This window comes from Melitaea cinxia, chromosome 2, assembly GCF_905220565.1.
Source record: "Melitaea cinxia chromosome 2, ilMelCinx1.1, whole genome shotgun sequence".
NCBI lineage: Eukaryota > Metazoa > Arthropoda > Insecta > Lepidoptera > Nymphalidae > Melitaea > Melitaea cinxia.
This window is the reverse complement of record NC_059395.1, coordinates 10,524,103-10,542,291: the sequence shown is the minus strand read 5'-3', so window position 1 is coordinate 10,542,291 and position 18,189 is coordinate 10,524,103. Positions and strand designations below refer to the sequence as shown.

The 18,189-nt window shown below is 32.7% G+C and overlaps 1 protein-coding gene across 1 annotated transcript in view; it reads left to right on the top strand.

The window, feature by feature from the left end:
* Window positions 1-18,189, top strand: part of LOC123664634 (EF-hand domain-containing protein 1-like) — a 74,586-nt gene that overhangs the window by 50,545 nt on the left and 5,852 nt on the right. Inside the window, exons 5-9 of the mRNA XM_045599155.1 lie at window positions 7,418-7,514; window positions 8,402-8,489; window positions 13,193-13,343; window positions 14,984-15,053; window positions 15,563-15,679. Coding sequence (XP_045455111.1) covers window positions 7,418-7,514; window positions 8,402-8,489; window positions 13,193-13,343; window positions 14,984-15,053; window positions 15,563-15,679 — 523 coding nt within the window. The remainder of the gene's footprint in view (window positions 1-7,417; window positions 7,515-8,401; window positions 8,490-13,192; window positions 13,344-14,983; window positions 15,054-15,562; window positions 15,680-18,189) is intronic.

Genomic DNA, 18,189 nt, shown 5'->3' with positions numbered 1-18,189 from the left:
ATACTGCTTTTAAGGTTATTGGTAGATAAATGATTCGTATGCATTTGTTGGTAGCATGATGTAGATGATATATATGCATCTCGCTTTTGCCCCCATTTGGCAACATTGTGGACCTGTTTTACAAGCCGCTTATAAACTGATATCTTTGATAAAATAAAATATTTGGAAACGGCCAGACTATAATAGAGATCGTATCGTATGGCCTATACAAGCATTTCTCATGTTCGTTCTACCTGCAATGAAAGCCTAGATAAAAAAATTGTTTGTATGCATAAAAATATACCTACTTACCTAGTAAAATTACCCCTATTATTAATCATTATTAATCATTCAACTACAATCTAGTAAAATTACCCCCATTATTAATCAGTCAACGCCTATTTATTATTATTCCTAGTTTACTAGTTACTTTGTATTAGTAATGATTTTTCAATAAACCATACCCGTTATAAAACAGTTCAGGATTCAAGTACTAAGTTGCCATAAATACACACTATACGCACAGTGGCGTAGCTACAAAGGGGCAAGGCGGGACCCTTAGCTCAGGGGGCCTCTCAGACTCTGACTTACAAAGTATAAATTGAAGTAATGAAATTTTCTCCCACATTCGGAATATGAATAAACCAGTTTCCATGAACGCGACCGACCTGTCGAGACCTGGACTGTCCTGGACTCTCGGCAGAGATTTCATATCTACAGGCGATATATCGCAATCAGCCACGAGGAGTAGGATGAGATGAGATTTTCTGATCTGGACCCGATCAGGAAATCTCATCTTATCCTGATCAGGTCCAGACCAATCATCTGCGTTACATGCCTTATCTAGTCCTGATCAGGCATGCCTGGTCCGGTCCTTCTAAGGAAGACGAAAAAATTTCTACTCGGGCCGTTGCGCAAACGCGGCGTCAATATTTGAATATATAATAATACTAGCTGACCCGGCGAACTTCGTATCGCCTAACACAAACTTTATCGTATGGTATTAAAGTTCAAATTGACTTTTAAGTATTATCACAAATCTTTTATATGGGAGTATAGAAAAGTGTTGTTTCTAGACTTTTTCAGGAAATTTTAATTTTTTTTTTTAGAATTTTTCTCTCCGTAAGAACCATCCTCGTACTTCAAGGAATATTTTAAAAAAAGAATTAGCGAAATCGGTCCAACCGTTCTCGAGTTTTGCGCTTAGCAACACATTCAGCGACTCATTTTTATATTATAGATTTAAATATTTGGCCAAGATAAGCTATATATAGCTTATCTTGGCCAAATATTTAAATCTAATACTAATACTATAAAGCTGAAGAGTTTGCTTGTTTGTTTGTTCGTTTGCTTGAACGCGCTAATCTCAGAAACTACTGGTCCGATTTGAAAATTCTTTCGGTCTTAGATAGCCCATTTATCAAGGAAGACTATAGGATAAATAATATTATAGTACCTCTTTTTTCTTAAATTAACGTGGGTGAAACCGCAGGGCACTTCTAGTGCTAGATATGTATGTACTAATGTTATCCTTGACCACTCTCGTTTAATTGAATTTCCATTGACCCCGTTCTTCCGTAATTTCACTTACAATATTTCAGGATCACGTCAAGACGCCTTTACAAATTTAATTAGCTCTATCAGCCATTAAAACTTTTTGTTACCGCTAAAGGTCATAATTATAGTATTTATCAATATACTGTGTTATAGTTCATTTTCATGCAAAAGCAACAATTTTATTTCCCTGTTATTAATTTTATATATAATAATTATGTACTCGTATAATTAGCATTAAGCTTAAGACATTTACTTTCTAACTATCGTCATCATCTCAACTCCTTTGAATGTTATAGTAAATATTTCTAGAAATTTCGAAGTAGTTGGGAGTTTGTCTGCGGAATTTTCAATTTTATTCGATCACTATGCTGCTGATAAAGTTTGTGAACTATCAGGTTTGTGATTGTAAAACACAATTACTACATTTAATATTAATTAACAACACTTACTCCCTTTTTGTGCAAAGATAGGTTTCCACTTTTACGTAATAGTCATTATAATAATTTTTATCTTTAGTTGTTGTAGTTGTTATATATATTAATAAATCAATTTACGAAATGAAATAATTGTGTTTGCTCGCAAACGAAAAAACCAACTTTAATTACATCGACAAGTAGGTAAACGAAAAAAATTAACAAACGCAGTAGGCACTACGATTTTCAAGGATTTCCCTCGATTTCTCTGGGATCCTATCATCAGGTCCTGGTTTAATTATCATGGTACCACACTTGGGATATCTTCTTTCCAACAAAAAAGAATTATCAAAATCGGTTCATGTACGACGGAGTTATCCCCGAACATACATAAAAAAATATATTATAAGAAACATTGTTACTAACACTATATGTGCTAGTTCCGAAATAAAGATTACAAAATAAAGATTATTGTTATATTATAAAATAACAAGCTGACCCAGCAAACGTTGTTTTGCCAATAAACTATCTACTATAATTGTGCGGGGATTTACTTATAATCAAAAGCGTTGTTGACAATGAAAGTATGCTTTATTTAGTGCACAGAAAAATTAAAATAATACGTATAACAGTCACTGCTACGATCGGTACACAAATAAAACAAAAAAAAAATGGCCGAAAACGGTATAGTGAGTAAGACAGGAGACCGGCTTCATTCTCATTCCTGCTCCGTGATGTTTGCTGGATGAGAGGTGACAACAGTAGACATTTAGCGGGGTCTAGCGGGGATAACTGATCGATTGATAGTTATCGACCGGCGAAGGCAGGAGATCAAATTGAATTGAGAAAAAAATCATAATTAAAGGAAATTAGTAAAAATAATAAAAAATAAAAATTGCGATGGAAAAATGCGATGAAAAATAGGGGTTGATCGTGGAGAGGTGGATAAATAAGAGTAATATAAAAAAAATATTATAAGTCAAAATATAGAAGTTGATCATAAAGGGGTTGAAAATTTAGGGTTGTATGTATTTTTTAATGTTGTATCATAAAAAGATAAAAAATAAATAATTTATCTAAAATTAAAAAAAAAAAATAGCGGTGGACTACCCTTAACATTTAAGGGGGATGAAAAATAGATGTTGTTCGATTCTCAGACCTACCCAATGTGCACACAAAATTTCATAAAAATCGGTCCAGCCTTTTCGGAGAATTACTGTAACTAACATTGTGACACGAGAACTTTATATATAAGAGATTTATATATATATATATATATATATATATATATATATATACTGGGTTACAGGAAAAGTCGACCTAGATCCGTTAAGGGCGTGTAGTACACACCATTTCTGAATGATTTCACTATGGAACCCCCCATACTAAACTTATTTACTATTACTATTTTCGAGATATTCGAGTTTCAATTTTTTTTATGAAAATGCCCAATTTTTCGGCTATTGAATTGAATATTTTGAATTTTTTTGACTCTTATGATTATTTTTTTTGGTTTTTTACATGAAGAATGAGATGCTTAATTACCTCAATGACTAAAATTGCACGTAAGTTAACTAAATAGGTCGTTGTAGACGACCGAAACTTAAGAAAATAAGTACAAATTATAAAAAAATATTTTTCTTTTCTGGATATCTCAAAAAATTATTATGGCACTTGCTCTGCAGATGTGCTTAAAAACATCACATTTTATCAGCTATCCAACGAGGTATAACACTCTAGGGTATTTCTTAACCTCAAAGGTAAAATTTAGTTTTTAAGGCTACATGGCAGTCAGAATAAATAGCGCTTATTTAATCTAATTAATTTGACTTAAGTTCAGCATCATCATCATTACAGATCGTCGGTGATTATAGTAAGCTAAATGAAACAATAAATCAGTTCAAAATAACATTTATTCAACTAATGTTTTTGAAGTTCATGTTCTACGTGTTGACCTCTATTTCGCACACATTTTCTCATTCTTTCACGTAGTCCACTTTTCACTACACCAGTGGTTAATGTTCTTCTTATGTCGTTAGCAGCATTAATTATTCTTTCTTTGAGAACTTCCACTGACGATATGGGGTTGAGCTCACTGTAAACGAGGTTTTTCATGTGCCCCCATACATAAAAATCCAGGGGGGTCAGGTCGGGACATCTGGCTGGCCAGGGTAAAGGCCCACCTCGTCCAATCCATTTTTTCTGTATACTAGCTTTCGTTTGTAACTTCTCTTGCGTGTTATACACGATTTCGGCTGCTCTTTTATCTCCCGTTATTATATAGACGATGTATGTCACACAATTATAACGTAGCATTCTTTTGGAGAAAGAATTTTTATCTATTGCAAACAAATAAACAAATAAGAGCTCTCTTCTTTGTAATATTAAGTATAGATAAAATTAAACTTATCCAGGCATGGTTAAAGAAGCCAGTAAAGTTTTCGTGTTTTACGTAAAGTTTATAACACAGGCAATCGTGTTTTGATTCACCATTACTTATTCAAGATGACGTATTAAGCTTAGACCCGCAACAAGGGTAGTATCGTATTAATAAATCACTAAGCCTGGATGGCCCTTGCTTTTCATAACAGGGCAATCCCTAATGACTTGTATATTTTTTATAGCCATTATTATAATGTTAGTTTTAAATTAGTCGTAGACTGAAGTGACTTTGTTTAGTCATTAAACAGTTTTTCATGGTGTTATATTTTTATATGAAAACTTGTAACTTAGTTTAGTTTCGATTTTGTAATTGACACTAGCTTTTGCCTGCGACTTCGTTCGCGTGACGTGATCTTGGGCAGCGTATCAAATTTTTAAGATACCTACTTATTTTAAATATTAATAATAATTTTCACGGTTTTATATTCAACAATAACGAACTTCTGTAAAAACTTGACTTTTATTCATAAGGGATGACCCTTATGAATAAAAATGATCTTAAAGGGTTAAGAGATTTTGGCGATAAATTGTAGCTTAAGTACCTATATCTTTATCTAAGATCTAGTCTATCTCTGTCACAAATTCCATCAAATGACCTGAAAGTGTAATGCACAAAAAAGCAAACATAGTTATACAGTATACGTTTACATTTATAGTATTAGTGGGAATTATTTATATGTTCTAGTTAAAAAAATGCTTGTTTTTATTTATACTTGTGTTATCTGTGTGTTGTGTTTTGACTAATTTTTGCCTGAGGTAACTGTCTAACAATAAAAGACAATTAATTGCTATAGACAATGCCTCGTGATTGACAGTTGTAATTGTCCGTTTGCGAGTGCAAGTGAAGCCTTTGTCAATTGTATTTACGTCATTGGGGGACATTGATGAGAATTTTAATCGGTGTTCATTTACAGGCACCGTTGAAAGCCTAAATTGATCATTTATGTGGTGTATTTTTTAAATTATTGATTATCTATATTCGAACGAATGATAACAAAACATAATCAAACGCAAAAATACGATTACAATTACTTGCTTTGGGACATATAAGCCCCAACGTATACCCCCAAGTTAGGCCCTCAAATTAAAATGGTTGATAGAATATATCAATGTCTGTACACAAAGCAACAAGCATGTATAGCACACACTAACTTAAAATATATTCTATGAAGATTTAAGTCAATATCACACGGTTTATTTTATTTTCAACCATTATGCGAGTTAAAAAGAGTTTGGAAGTTGTAAGAAACCCTTATCCTTCCTGAACTTACCGAGTCTTTTCTTATAAACAAATAAAAAACATTTCTCGTTGTTCTTTAAGTATTCAATCTTTAAAGGGTGAATAAAAATCTACAAAAAGTTTTGTGACAAAAATGACATTATAAAATATTTTATATTATACAAAAATACACAAACGCACTTTGTAACAATGTCGATGGTGATTTGCTTATTTTACTATATACTTATTATTATTATGGAACTGGATGTCACTCCACCCGCTTAATATATATACTTAATAGATACATATATATTATAATAAATAATTATATAAATAATATAGCAAATTTACTTATACTTACATTACATATATAAATATAAGCGGGTGGAGGAATATGCCCCGGCAGGAAGATCAAACGGCCGGGGGTTAGGGCTGTAGGCTGAGAAACCGACGGACAATCCTAGCCGAGTCAAGTAACACCGCCCTCTGCATCCTGGCTGCGAGCGAGCCGTCCCGGATCTCCAGTTGCCTCAGATGGTGAGCGAGGCTAACCGGGATCAAACCGTTGGCAGATATTACGATAGGAATGATTTCAGCGGATCTCACATCCCACACATTGTCGAATCTCGTGCGCCAGATCCAGATATTTACGTTTTTTCTCAGTTTCGGCTTTCACGAGGTTCTCGTCTTGCGGGATGGTGATATCCACTAAAAACACCCTCGACCGTACCCTGTCCATCACCACGATATCAGGCTTGTTCGCCAGTATCGCCCTGTCCGTGGATATAGGTAGGTCCTAATAGAGCCGGACTCCTTCGCGTTCGAGTACTGGCACCGGTGAGTAATGGTAATACGGCATCCTCTGTTCCAGGGGACCGTACATAAGAGCAAGCTCTTGGTGGAAAATCTTGGCCACTTATTATTATTATTGTTATTATTGATTTAAATAATTTATGTTTTTTTTTGAACAAAAGGTAAAAAGAGTTATTAATAATCAATTTGCTAAGTAAATATATATTATTAGTCATTTATTAAATCAAAGTTGATCTCGCAAGTCATCACGAAGTGCAAATTTTGCTAGTTATTAATTTCCGCTAGTTAATCTTCTTTAATACCAGTTTTTCACCTCAGCTTCGACCGCGTAGTCTTAACGATTTTGACTGCTCCATTTTCTCCTGATTTTGTGACGTATTACAGTCTGAGAAGATAGTCAATATTTTTAGAATACTATTTTGTTTAAGCACTTGCGAACAAAAATTTAAGAATAAAATATGATAACGTTTTATTCTGCTGGTGGAAGGATATTTAAAATCAACAAACAAACAAATTGTGTTTGTTATTAAACAACAAAAAATCTGTTCTCTAGTTACGATTGTTGCAGCCGCAGATGCCAAAAAAAAACAATTTACTTATAATAATTTATTAATTTAAATTACAATTAAACTTATAACTAAAGAGAGGTGATTCCCTACTGATGTTAAGTAGAAGAATGATTTAATAAAACGAAGTTGAAGAAAGGTTTCCACGGTGTGGCCGTCGCTGCGGTGGTCTCTGCGGTGGTCGCTTTCCGTTTCTTGCCATCTTCGTTCGAAATGATGTTGAAATCTTGCACGTGTGCCGTACAGAGAAAATAAGGCTGTGGGCACACCTGGGTTTCTTATATTCAAATATATTGTTTAATTATCTTCGTATGAAGTTAAGTCGGAGGCACACTGATACCGTGGGGTTAGGCTAGTGTAACACTCTAAATAATATTAGTATAGATAATAAGCCCTCAGTAGATTAAAATAAGTATACCTTTTTACAGCTTCAATGTGGTGTGGGATAACAGAGACGTTGAATATGGAGAACTCACTGAATACAAAATGTTCTACTTTTTGCAGGACGATACCATCGCTATTAAGGTAATTTAGTTATTACTTTTAACGAGGATTTTTACCGCACATTTAAAGTCATCTATTGGATTAAAACATGAAGTTGCATAAAGAAATAATAGTTTTTAGTGTTTAAATGAATGTAGTCCTTATTACGAAAGGTTATGGCCCAGATTTGAAAAACCGAATTACGCTGCAGGTTTTACCAAAGAAAGAACTTTATTTTTGCTCCGTCACCTATAATGTCGTGTTTAGGAAAATGAGGTTAGAATAGAAGAGGGAGAATAGGTTGGAATATAGTGCATTCACAGTGCAGTTAATAGGCACGTTTATTTTTATTAAAGCATTACAATGAAGTATGAACATAATGTTTAGAAAGAATTAAAATTTATACAAGATGATAAAATTACCTAATGATGATAAAGTACCTAAGGGAGAAAAACTGTTTTTTGTTTAAACACGCGACGGAAACTGTGGTTTTAATTAAGTATTCATTTTATTTGTTATCGCAAACGAATTTAAAGTTTTAACCGCTTCTATGTACCGTTTAGTCCCGTTATTTGAAGTTCGGAATCATTAACACTGCAGCAATAAAAGCTTTTGATAACAATGTAAACTTCAGTTCTAATTTCGCAACACTTCGGGTCTGTACAAAATCAAAGTAATAAATATTTATTGAAAGGATAGTCAGACCAAAACGCTCAAATTACGAATCTAAATATAGAATTTTTTTTATAAGTATGTAGGTACTTATTTATATAAAATCAGAGACTACGTTTGCATGTAATTTGTAATGAACTGACGACTGTTTTGTATGAAAACTGACTGTTTTGTTGTAGTTGAATTTCGATCATAAATTACATTTTATTTATTACTAATACACATATAAGAATAATTTACATTTCATATTGTCCCAGGAGTTGCACGATGGAAGGGGGGGAAAAGATCCATTCCCTTTGCTACTTAAGAAGAAAAAATTACCAAAAAAGTGGAAAGAAAGACCAGGTAAGTGTTTATCTATTGTAAGTTGTAATCATATATAAAGTATGTAATTTATGTATATAACGAGATGGTAATTATGTTAATACGTTGTAAAATATAGTAAATTTAAAAGTGTTCATATTCTTTGACACCACCTAAATAGCTTTGACCAAACTCCGCGAAAAAATTCAGTCTAAAGATTGCGGAAAACCGATATGTCAGGCGCGAACTTGGGGAGGTCTATGTCTAGCTATGGACTGCTATAGGCTGAACTGATACTGACTGAATCTCAGGCGTCGTTTTCAAAAATATAAAAATTCTGTGGACGAACTAGAGTTGAGGTTATTAAATTCATATTGAACCCGTTTAGCTATTGTTGGTTATAATACATAAGTGATTCGGAAAAAACCTTAAATATTTCTGGGCATATGTTCAAGCTTATCGTGATGGCATGAGTTCTTACCCGATTAGTATGACTTAGTATTATTTATTTATAAATTTATTTACACTTTCACACACCAATACAAGGTGTTAGTAGTGTGACAAACGATATATAAAAAATAGAAGTTGCATCAGATGCAACAGGCGGCCTTATCTCTAATACAGCGATCTCTTCGGTCTCTTCCAGCAACCTTTGAGCAGAGGACTAAATAAGGAGTGTGGGGTGGGACGCAAAAATGTATTTTTATATATATTATTCTATATATATATTATTCTTACGGTATCTATAAATTATTTACAAATGGGATTTCACAAAACAAAATACAATCGAATTGAGTTTTTCCTCCTTATTTGGAAGTCGGACTGTGTTTTTTTATGTATGTTACCTCAGGACTTTTGACTGGGTGGACCGTTTTCGATGTTTTTTTTTTAATTTAAAGGTAATTTATGCTATGTGGCCCCATTTAAATTTATTGAGACCTGACAAGAACTTTTTGAGCTATATCTAATAATGCGTATTTACTTGATTTTTTTTTTTTTTCTATATCGCAATACATTTCACAGGATATACCGATTTTGATGATTTTTAATTTGATCGAGATCTAACGACTACTTTTTGAGTGATTTTTGATAATGCGTATTTTTTTCGTCTATCCACATTGTATTACTTGTCGATGTAATTAATGTCGACTTTTTTTCGTTTGCGAGCAAACTCAATTATTAGTTTCTAAAATTTTCACCAATTTATTTGATGGCCCTCAGCTATTAAATAAATTTAATATACGTGTACTAATGAGGTAATAACTTCAAATAAAATAACTTCCCTCTATCGACCACCACCGAAAAAAGTTTTTGGATCAAATTCTCTTGGTCCTAGGCTTTGCAAGGTGGGTTAATGACTACAGTGACCTATTTGATATGAATGCTGATTCAACCAACAAGATTCGATTACTGTTAAAAACCCAAACTCTAATTATCTTAAAAATGAATAATTGTGTTTGCTCGCAAACGAAAAAAAACCGACTTCAATTACATCGACAAGTAATACAACGTAGATCGACGAAAAAATAGTCAAGCAACTACGCGTTATCAAAGATTACTCAAAAAGTAGTTATCAGATCTCGATAAAATTTATATGTGACATCAGATCATATGATAAACATCAGGTTTCGATTAAATTAAAAATCATTATAATCGGTACACCCAGTAAAAAGTTATTACGGATTTTCGAGAGTTTCCCTCGATTTCTCTGGGATCCCATCATCAGATCCTGGTTTCCTTATCACGGTACCAAACTAGGGATATCCCCTTTCCAACAAAAAAAGAATTATCAAAATCGGTACATCCAGTAGAAAGTTATGCGGTATAATACAACGTAGGTCGACGAAAAAAGCGTCAAGTAAAAACGCATTATTAGATATAACTCGAAAAGTAGTTGTTAGATCTCAAATAAATTTAAATGGGACCAATTGGCACACACCACCTTTCGATTAAAACAAAATTTGTTGAAATCGGTCAACCCGGTCAAAAGTTCTGATGTAACATACATAAAAAAAAAAAAAAAAAAAAAATAATACAGTCGAATTGAGAACCTCCTCCTTTTTTGGAAGTCGGTTAAAAAAATATATATCTATATCATATTTGTAGTTTTTGCATCGGCTCGCGATTAGAAATTTTATTTTATCTCTCATCACATCATCATCATCACCACATCAGCCTTTCTCAATCCGCTACTGGTATAAGTTCACACTAAAAATGGCGTATACTCATGGGTTTGCCCATAGTCACCACGCTGGGCAGGCGGGTTGGTGACCGCAGGGCTGGCTTTGTCTGGCTGCGTCTTCGGCCTGTGTATTTCAAAGCCAGCAGTTGGATGGTTATCCCGCCATTTGTCGGCTTTTAAGTTCCAAGGTAGTAGTGGAACTGTGTTATCCCTTAGTCGCCTCTCACGACACCCACGGGAAGAGAGGGGGTGGCTATATTCTTTAATGCCATAACCACACAGCATATTTTATCCCTATTAAGCATAATTTATCTGCCTGTAAGTATTTGTTACACCTAGATTAAGTTCTGTATACTATTCACTTTTTTTATAAACATTGATGGATAAATAAATAAATAATTATAATAATAGTAGTTCAAGAGTCAAGAAAACGCTTTTTAATATTTAAAATTTAGTTTAAACCCCAGCAACAACATAATCTGAAAAGTTTAGAGGAGTTATAACTTAAACAACCGGGAGTCTAGTCAGTTTTAATCCTCAAAACGCTACTCTTAATCTTGTCGGTAAATAAGCTCAAGTGCCCGACGTCTACTCAAAATTTCATAGCGTAATCGTCTTAGGAGCATCCTATTAATATAAGTTTACGACGACTCAAAGATTAACCGTACCGTTTATTTACTGGCTTTTATCCGTCAGCGATTTTCAACATCTCATTCTCAAGCTGTAATTAGAATGTATGTAAGTACTGATGAACAGGTAAGTCGGTAATATTGTACACTAAACTATTTAGGTGAGCTTTTAATGTCCTTGACTAGAACAATTTACTAGAACGAAATGAATCAAACGGTCATTTTGAAGTTGAAGCGTATTGAAACTGTATGAGTACTTATGTTAAAAACTGTAAACGTTCATTTATTATTTCTCAAATAAACTTTTTATATTAGAAAATATTTCATTTTTAAGTTCAATTGTGTACGTTTTTTATTGTAAGAGAAAGACTTTTTGCAGATTTAGGTATGTATTAGTTAATTCTATTTTTATCTTTAACTAGTTGTGTAATTAGCGTTGAGTTAGAACGTCAAATCATTACGCAATTATAACGCGGAAGTTTTATGTTGTAGTACTACATAACAATAACAATAGAATACACGATTTACAAACATGTTAGATTTAATATATATTATTTGACATGTTAAAACAAATAATTAATTTTATTTACTTTTTATTAGAGCTTTGCCCTTGAATTTACGATAAAGTTCCAAAATTCCCTCACCCTTTTATTAACGGAACTTTAGTAATTTATTACAAAGACTCGTTTTCGAGACTACTTTATTTCCCTAAATATAAACATTTATGCTTTGCTCGTGTCATTTATAGACGGAAATTATACCCCGAAAACAAAATTATCATAACCAAACTTTATCGCATTTTTCAATATTTTAAATTGAATATTTAGGTAATACTGTAATAGTATGTAAAAATAATACACAAAAGCAATGAAATATATTAATTGTTAAAATAGAATTCGAATCCCTCACGATATAACCTAATATTTTTTACTGCTGATAAGACATTAGCAATGAGAGAGCATCAATGTTTTAAGCAATGCTCTACCATTACTGAAATCCTACTAATATAATAAACGCGAAAGTTTGTATGTATAGATGTATGGATGTTTGTTCCTCTTTCACGCAAAAACTACCGAATAGATTTTAATGAAAGTTTACAATAATATAGCTTATACATTTGAATAACATAACGCTATAATTTTTAAAGATAGTGTGTGAATTGTACAAAATATAACGATAATTTTCAAGTAAGTCGGAAAAAATCTGCCATCTGCGAGCTATTCTTGCGTACGCTGCAAAAACTGTAGAGTTTACACTATATAATTTACTAGCTTTTGCCCGCGGCTTCGCTCGCATTGAATTTTTTTTTTTAATAAAAAGTTACCTATGTTACTTCTAGTACGTCCAAGAATATATGTACAAAGTTTCATGATGATTGATTAAGCAGTCTTTTCGTGAAAGCGTAACAAACAAACATTCACATTTATAATATTAGAAGGGAAAAGAGAAATGTTTATCTTAATTAGTCTTACAAAAAAGTACGCGACAGCATATATCTTTTATAAGTAAGCCATAATCGCAAAAACAGTAAACCATAAATATAATAAAAATTGATAATATATTTCTAATGCACATTTGGTAGTAACAAATTGGTTTTTGTGTCGCAGAACCAATTTTGATGAATTTTGGTATAAAGATAGATATTGAGAAGATAATAATAAGCTACTGGAAGTACTTACTAATCCTGCGCAGACGAAGTCGCGGGTACCAGCTAGCATTATTTATAAATTAATTCCTACAAAAACTAAAATTCCAGACCGAAATTAATTAGTACCATTATTGCCACAGTCTGATAAATCTGTTGTCCGTGGCTGGCTATCACAGTATTAACATACATTGTGCTACCGAAATTGGTTTTATTCACTTATTCGCTACACGTTCGTAGTCAATATTTATGACACTGATTAAGGCTAGCAGCTTTATTTTTAATTCAGTGTCATTCCCATCGATTGCGATGGAAACAACAGAAGAGGAGATAACCGAGTTCTACGCGCCGAGGGACCTTATTGTTGGAGAAACGATTTTCGTTCTCGGCCGCCGTTTTCTTATATTTGATTGTGATAGCTTCACCAGAAAATATTACAGGTTAGTACTCTATAGATGCTACAAACTTTTACATTACTATAATACTATCCAGACTAATTTGGATGGATTGTCCAGATGACAAACCATCCTTTATCTGTATTTACTGCTTTGGAATTCACAGCGCATTTATTGTTTTTTTTGCAAAGATTATCATATTTTTCAAAATGTATTTTTTTTAATTTGAATAAATAGAACAGTATGTTAGTTGTTACCTGAGAGTATGTTATTATTTCGATCACTGCACAATTTTAGCTTGCTCTTTTAACATTACTTCTTACTTCCGCGGGTTGAGTAGAAGATATATCTTCTAGAGATAAGTTTCAAGTGTCTTATTAATATTATATGTAAGACTGTATCAAATTTATCATTATAAGTTATAAATTAATGTACTATTTCAAGACTTGTTACACTAATATCATATTATTAGTTACATTAATATGTATTGTAACGCTCTTGTTTACTATCGTAGAGCAATTTACATCGATATATAATTTAATTAGTTTCGTAAGTAATGATCTGTGTGACGTTATGATGAACCGAAACCTATTAACCATGTATTGCTATTCCGTTTGTAATAAGATAATAATACGGCCCACTTGATCACATGACGACGACTTGACTTGACGACGGTACCTACTTGTAAGTTTGTTTGACGTTCTGGGATCACAGGATACGCCCCTTCAGAAAATTAATCATATATTTATGTATGTGTTTGTCAAAGTATCCATTGATCTGTATAGAACGTCGTTTTGATGTGCCCTTAACGAGTAAAGTTATTTACAAGTATTTGTAATTAAATTTCAACAAATTTATATCTAATATTAATAAATTATATTATAATTATCTAATTATATTAAAATAATGAACAATTTAGCTCGATGCTAATATATAATAAGCGTACTATTTCATATATTAATTAAATTATGATATACCACTATTAAAGGTTTTATTACCGAAATGAGCAAATATAAAATGGTTAATAATTGTAATTAAATAAGAAGGTTTGCTTTGTTGAAAAATAGTTTGAGAAGGTAGTCACAATATGTTATTGATATAATTTTATTTAAACGCGTGACAACAAAAATTTAAAAATGGAATTAAATAAATATGAATATTGATATGTATAAAAATATATTTATAAATAAATGTTAGCATCGTTAATAAAATTTAAATTAAGGATATTATATTTATTTTTAAATATAATTTGTTTTACTGTCGGTTCAAAATATTTTTTTAAGTCACTAATTCGAATTAAGTCTATTAATTAGGCTGACGATATTATGTTATAAAACATATTTTTGTACGACATACCTATACATACACACAGGCCGAAGACGGGCAACAGCGTCTTCGGTGCGAGAAATCCAGAACTGCGGTCACCAACCCGCCTGCCCAGCGTGGTGACTATGGGCATCACACACGAGTTCACGCTATTTTTGGCGCGAACTTGGGGAGGCCTATGACCAACAGTGAACTGCGATAGGCTGAAGTGACTGATACCCACTATATCGCTAACAATACAGTTTAGTTCAAAAATTAAACTAGGGGAAGTAGTTTCAAAGCTTAAATCATATTCTAGTCATAGTATCTCATACTTTACAATACTTTGAAAGCATACAATACTCAATGTGACTCTTCAGGACAATGCTGAACATAGAACAACCACCGCGCATTGAGGTCCATCATGAAAAGAAGAAAGAGTTTCCTAAGGTACGACAAAAAGTCACACACAATTACGAAAAAGTATTAAAAGATTTATTCGACAAATCATTTCGTTTAGTAAAAATATTCATTGAATTCATAGAACATGTGGTTGAGCTTTTTTTATATAACTAGGTTGGCAAACAAGCGTACGGCTCATAGTAAGTGATTAGCGTAGCTTATAAACGTGTAACACCAGAAACATCGCAAGCGCGTTGCCGACAATATCCCCAATTCCCCTCAGGAGCTCTGGTCACCTTGCTCAACAACAAGAACGCAACACACTGCTTTAAAACAGTATTATTAACCTGTGACCTTCTGTGAGGTCGATGTACTACCCCAATCGGCCTGCTCCAAATTTTAGCGGGAAGTTTCCTGCTGGGTCCTATCTCAGTTTTATTTTCAGGGTTGTCCCTGTTGGTCTGTGAGGTTTTTTTTTTATTATATTTACTGTGAAATTATTTTCTCAGTATCAAAAAAAAATCTTGAGGAAGATTAAATAGAAATATATGTAACAGAGTATTCCGCCTCATATTGGTATCGGCACTCCCGAAGACACCTTGCAGTCCTGTTACGGTTTAATTCCAAAACCTCCACACAAAGACATTATCAAGTACAACCTCAATGCTAATAAGGTAAAGCATTTGTATATTTATATTATGTTATATTTATTATAACTATTTATGTTATATATATATCATTAAATAAATTTACTTCAAACTATACATTATATACAAAATTCTACCTTCAGTGTATTATAAAATTCTATTTAATATGAAGTCTTTCGACTGTTGGAAGCTTCTTTTCTATATTTGCAGAGCGCGGACGTAGGTTATACTCGCACTCTTTACAATATTATGTAGGTAGTACTTAAAAAGATTATAACAAAATTGTAACGTACACCGAACACGTGTATGCGTGCAAGCTCTTCGGAGTTCCGATCGAGTCTATCGTGTGGCGGAGGGAGTAACTCAGAGCAGTGCCTAGGACTTGCGACCCAGGTGTAGGTTTAAGGAGGCCCCCTTTGAGATACGTATCAACGCTCACCTTCACTGCTCGAGTTATACGCCTCGCCTAGCCAAATTAATCGTAATAGATAACAATTAATTCGTTTGCACAAATTAATTATTGAACGAGTCTAGGTTAAGCTACTAGCAGGATACAACAAGTGTATCGTGCCAAGCCAGAGCCAAGACCACAGACAAGACTGCCTTAGCGGCGGTTGCACTGTTCGTTTTATACACGTCAGAATAACTCGAGTAATATAATAAGTGAGGGTAGTTGACTATCGAACGATGTGCATCTGTTGTTTATAAATTCCTTACTAATTGCGTAAGACAGTACTATTGCTGACAAATATATTATATGCAATGCCTATCATGCACTTGAGTTTCTAACTTCAATACTAAGTTGCATTTTGCTACACGTGATGTGAAGTCATCCGAGAGAAAACAGAACTAAACTTTCAACTTCAATCCATTTCTGAATACAATAATTTTATGAAATGTTTCTTTCTTTAAACAATATGCACGTTCATGCATGCATGTTCTCAGTTGCGACATTTTACCCTTCCACTGGGTTCTTCGTAGAAGTTCTTTTGTAATATAACTTTAATATTTATATTTTACCAACTTTACACAGATTTAAAAAAAAATCGAAATAATGTACCTATTTTATTGCTATGATTATTTAAATTGTTATTTTTGTCAATTGTGAACTAATTATAAATTTGTATTTTACTAATAAAGCATATTTCAGGTGTAATAGAAAAGTGGACCTTGTTAAATCGTAATTATTAAATAATTTATTAGTTTTTTAAAATAATTATTGATAGAATACACTTATTACATAATTTTATAGATGTCGTCAGATCTAATGACAAATTCTAGAGAAATAGGATAAATAACTTCTTAATGGTTATTACTAAAACAACAATAATTTAAGATTGGTGCCGTTGGTTGTTATTAGTTTTCCAGTAAGTGTCATTCACACATTTTGATTTAATACATTATAGATCACTTTCTATTACTTCTTTTCATAAATTTTGAAAATACTTCTCTCTCGATTTTTCTTCTCGACAGACTATAAACAGGAAAGACCAGTCTATAAATTATAGTAAATCACTAAACTGCCCCGAAAGCATATATGTAAGTACGATTCATAAACTGGAACTTAATCATAAATGTCAACGTGAGTGAAACCACAAGTGACATTTAGCAAATAATTTAAATTGTGTCTGCATATAACCAAATATGTTAATCTATGTATACATATATGTATAAGATCGTTAGGACATTGGACTCATCACGAAATCTCAAAAGCCCCTGGGCGTATAAAGATGAAATTCAGCAGGTTGGTAGTTTATAGTTAGGAGACGTCAGCGATAAACGGATTTTTCGAAAAGGCCGGATTAAAGGGGGTGAAAATTCTTCATTTTTTATGCTACAAGCTTGCAATTTGGCAGGAAGATAGTTGATGGTTTTATAAACATTACAAAACGAATTGTGTAACAGAGCCCCATTAAGAAGGTCTAAAGGTTCCGATAGATTTTATAAAAGTCCTAAATTTTTTATACTACAAACTGAAGTTTGACTCATACGTGTTTTATAGTGATTAAAATTCCGCTAAGAACGGTTTTTTCGATAGGGCCGGGTTAAGCTTGTCTTAGGGCTATCACAAGTTTGTATAAAAGTTCGTCATTTTTGTGCTACAAATTTGAAATTTGACTAAGATATAATTTAGAAAAAAAAAATACCCCTAGATATATCTTAAATGTTTTCTTGTCATGTCGGAAGTAGAAATTTCAGAAGCATGAAATTTTATTCTTAGGGTTTTGATTGCACATAACATAAATTTGTTTACTTCCTAACTGCAGTTTCTATTTCGTATCCTATACCCAAAGGTTGTCTAGAAGAGATCGCTCTTTCAGCGATAAGACCGCCTTTGTACATCTTTCATTTTATGTTTTTTTCTCTGTTGTTTATTTTAATGGTGTACAATAAAGAGTATTATTATTATTATTATTAAATAAGTTTCCTATCGTTTACGGAAATTTTGTATGGTAAAATAGAATATTAGTTCGTATTACTGAAATTACTTAAAAATGGCTTGAAATATCTAAGAGAAAACTATTTTTGCGCGACTG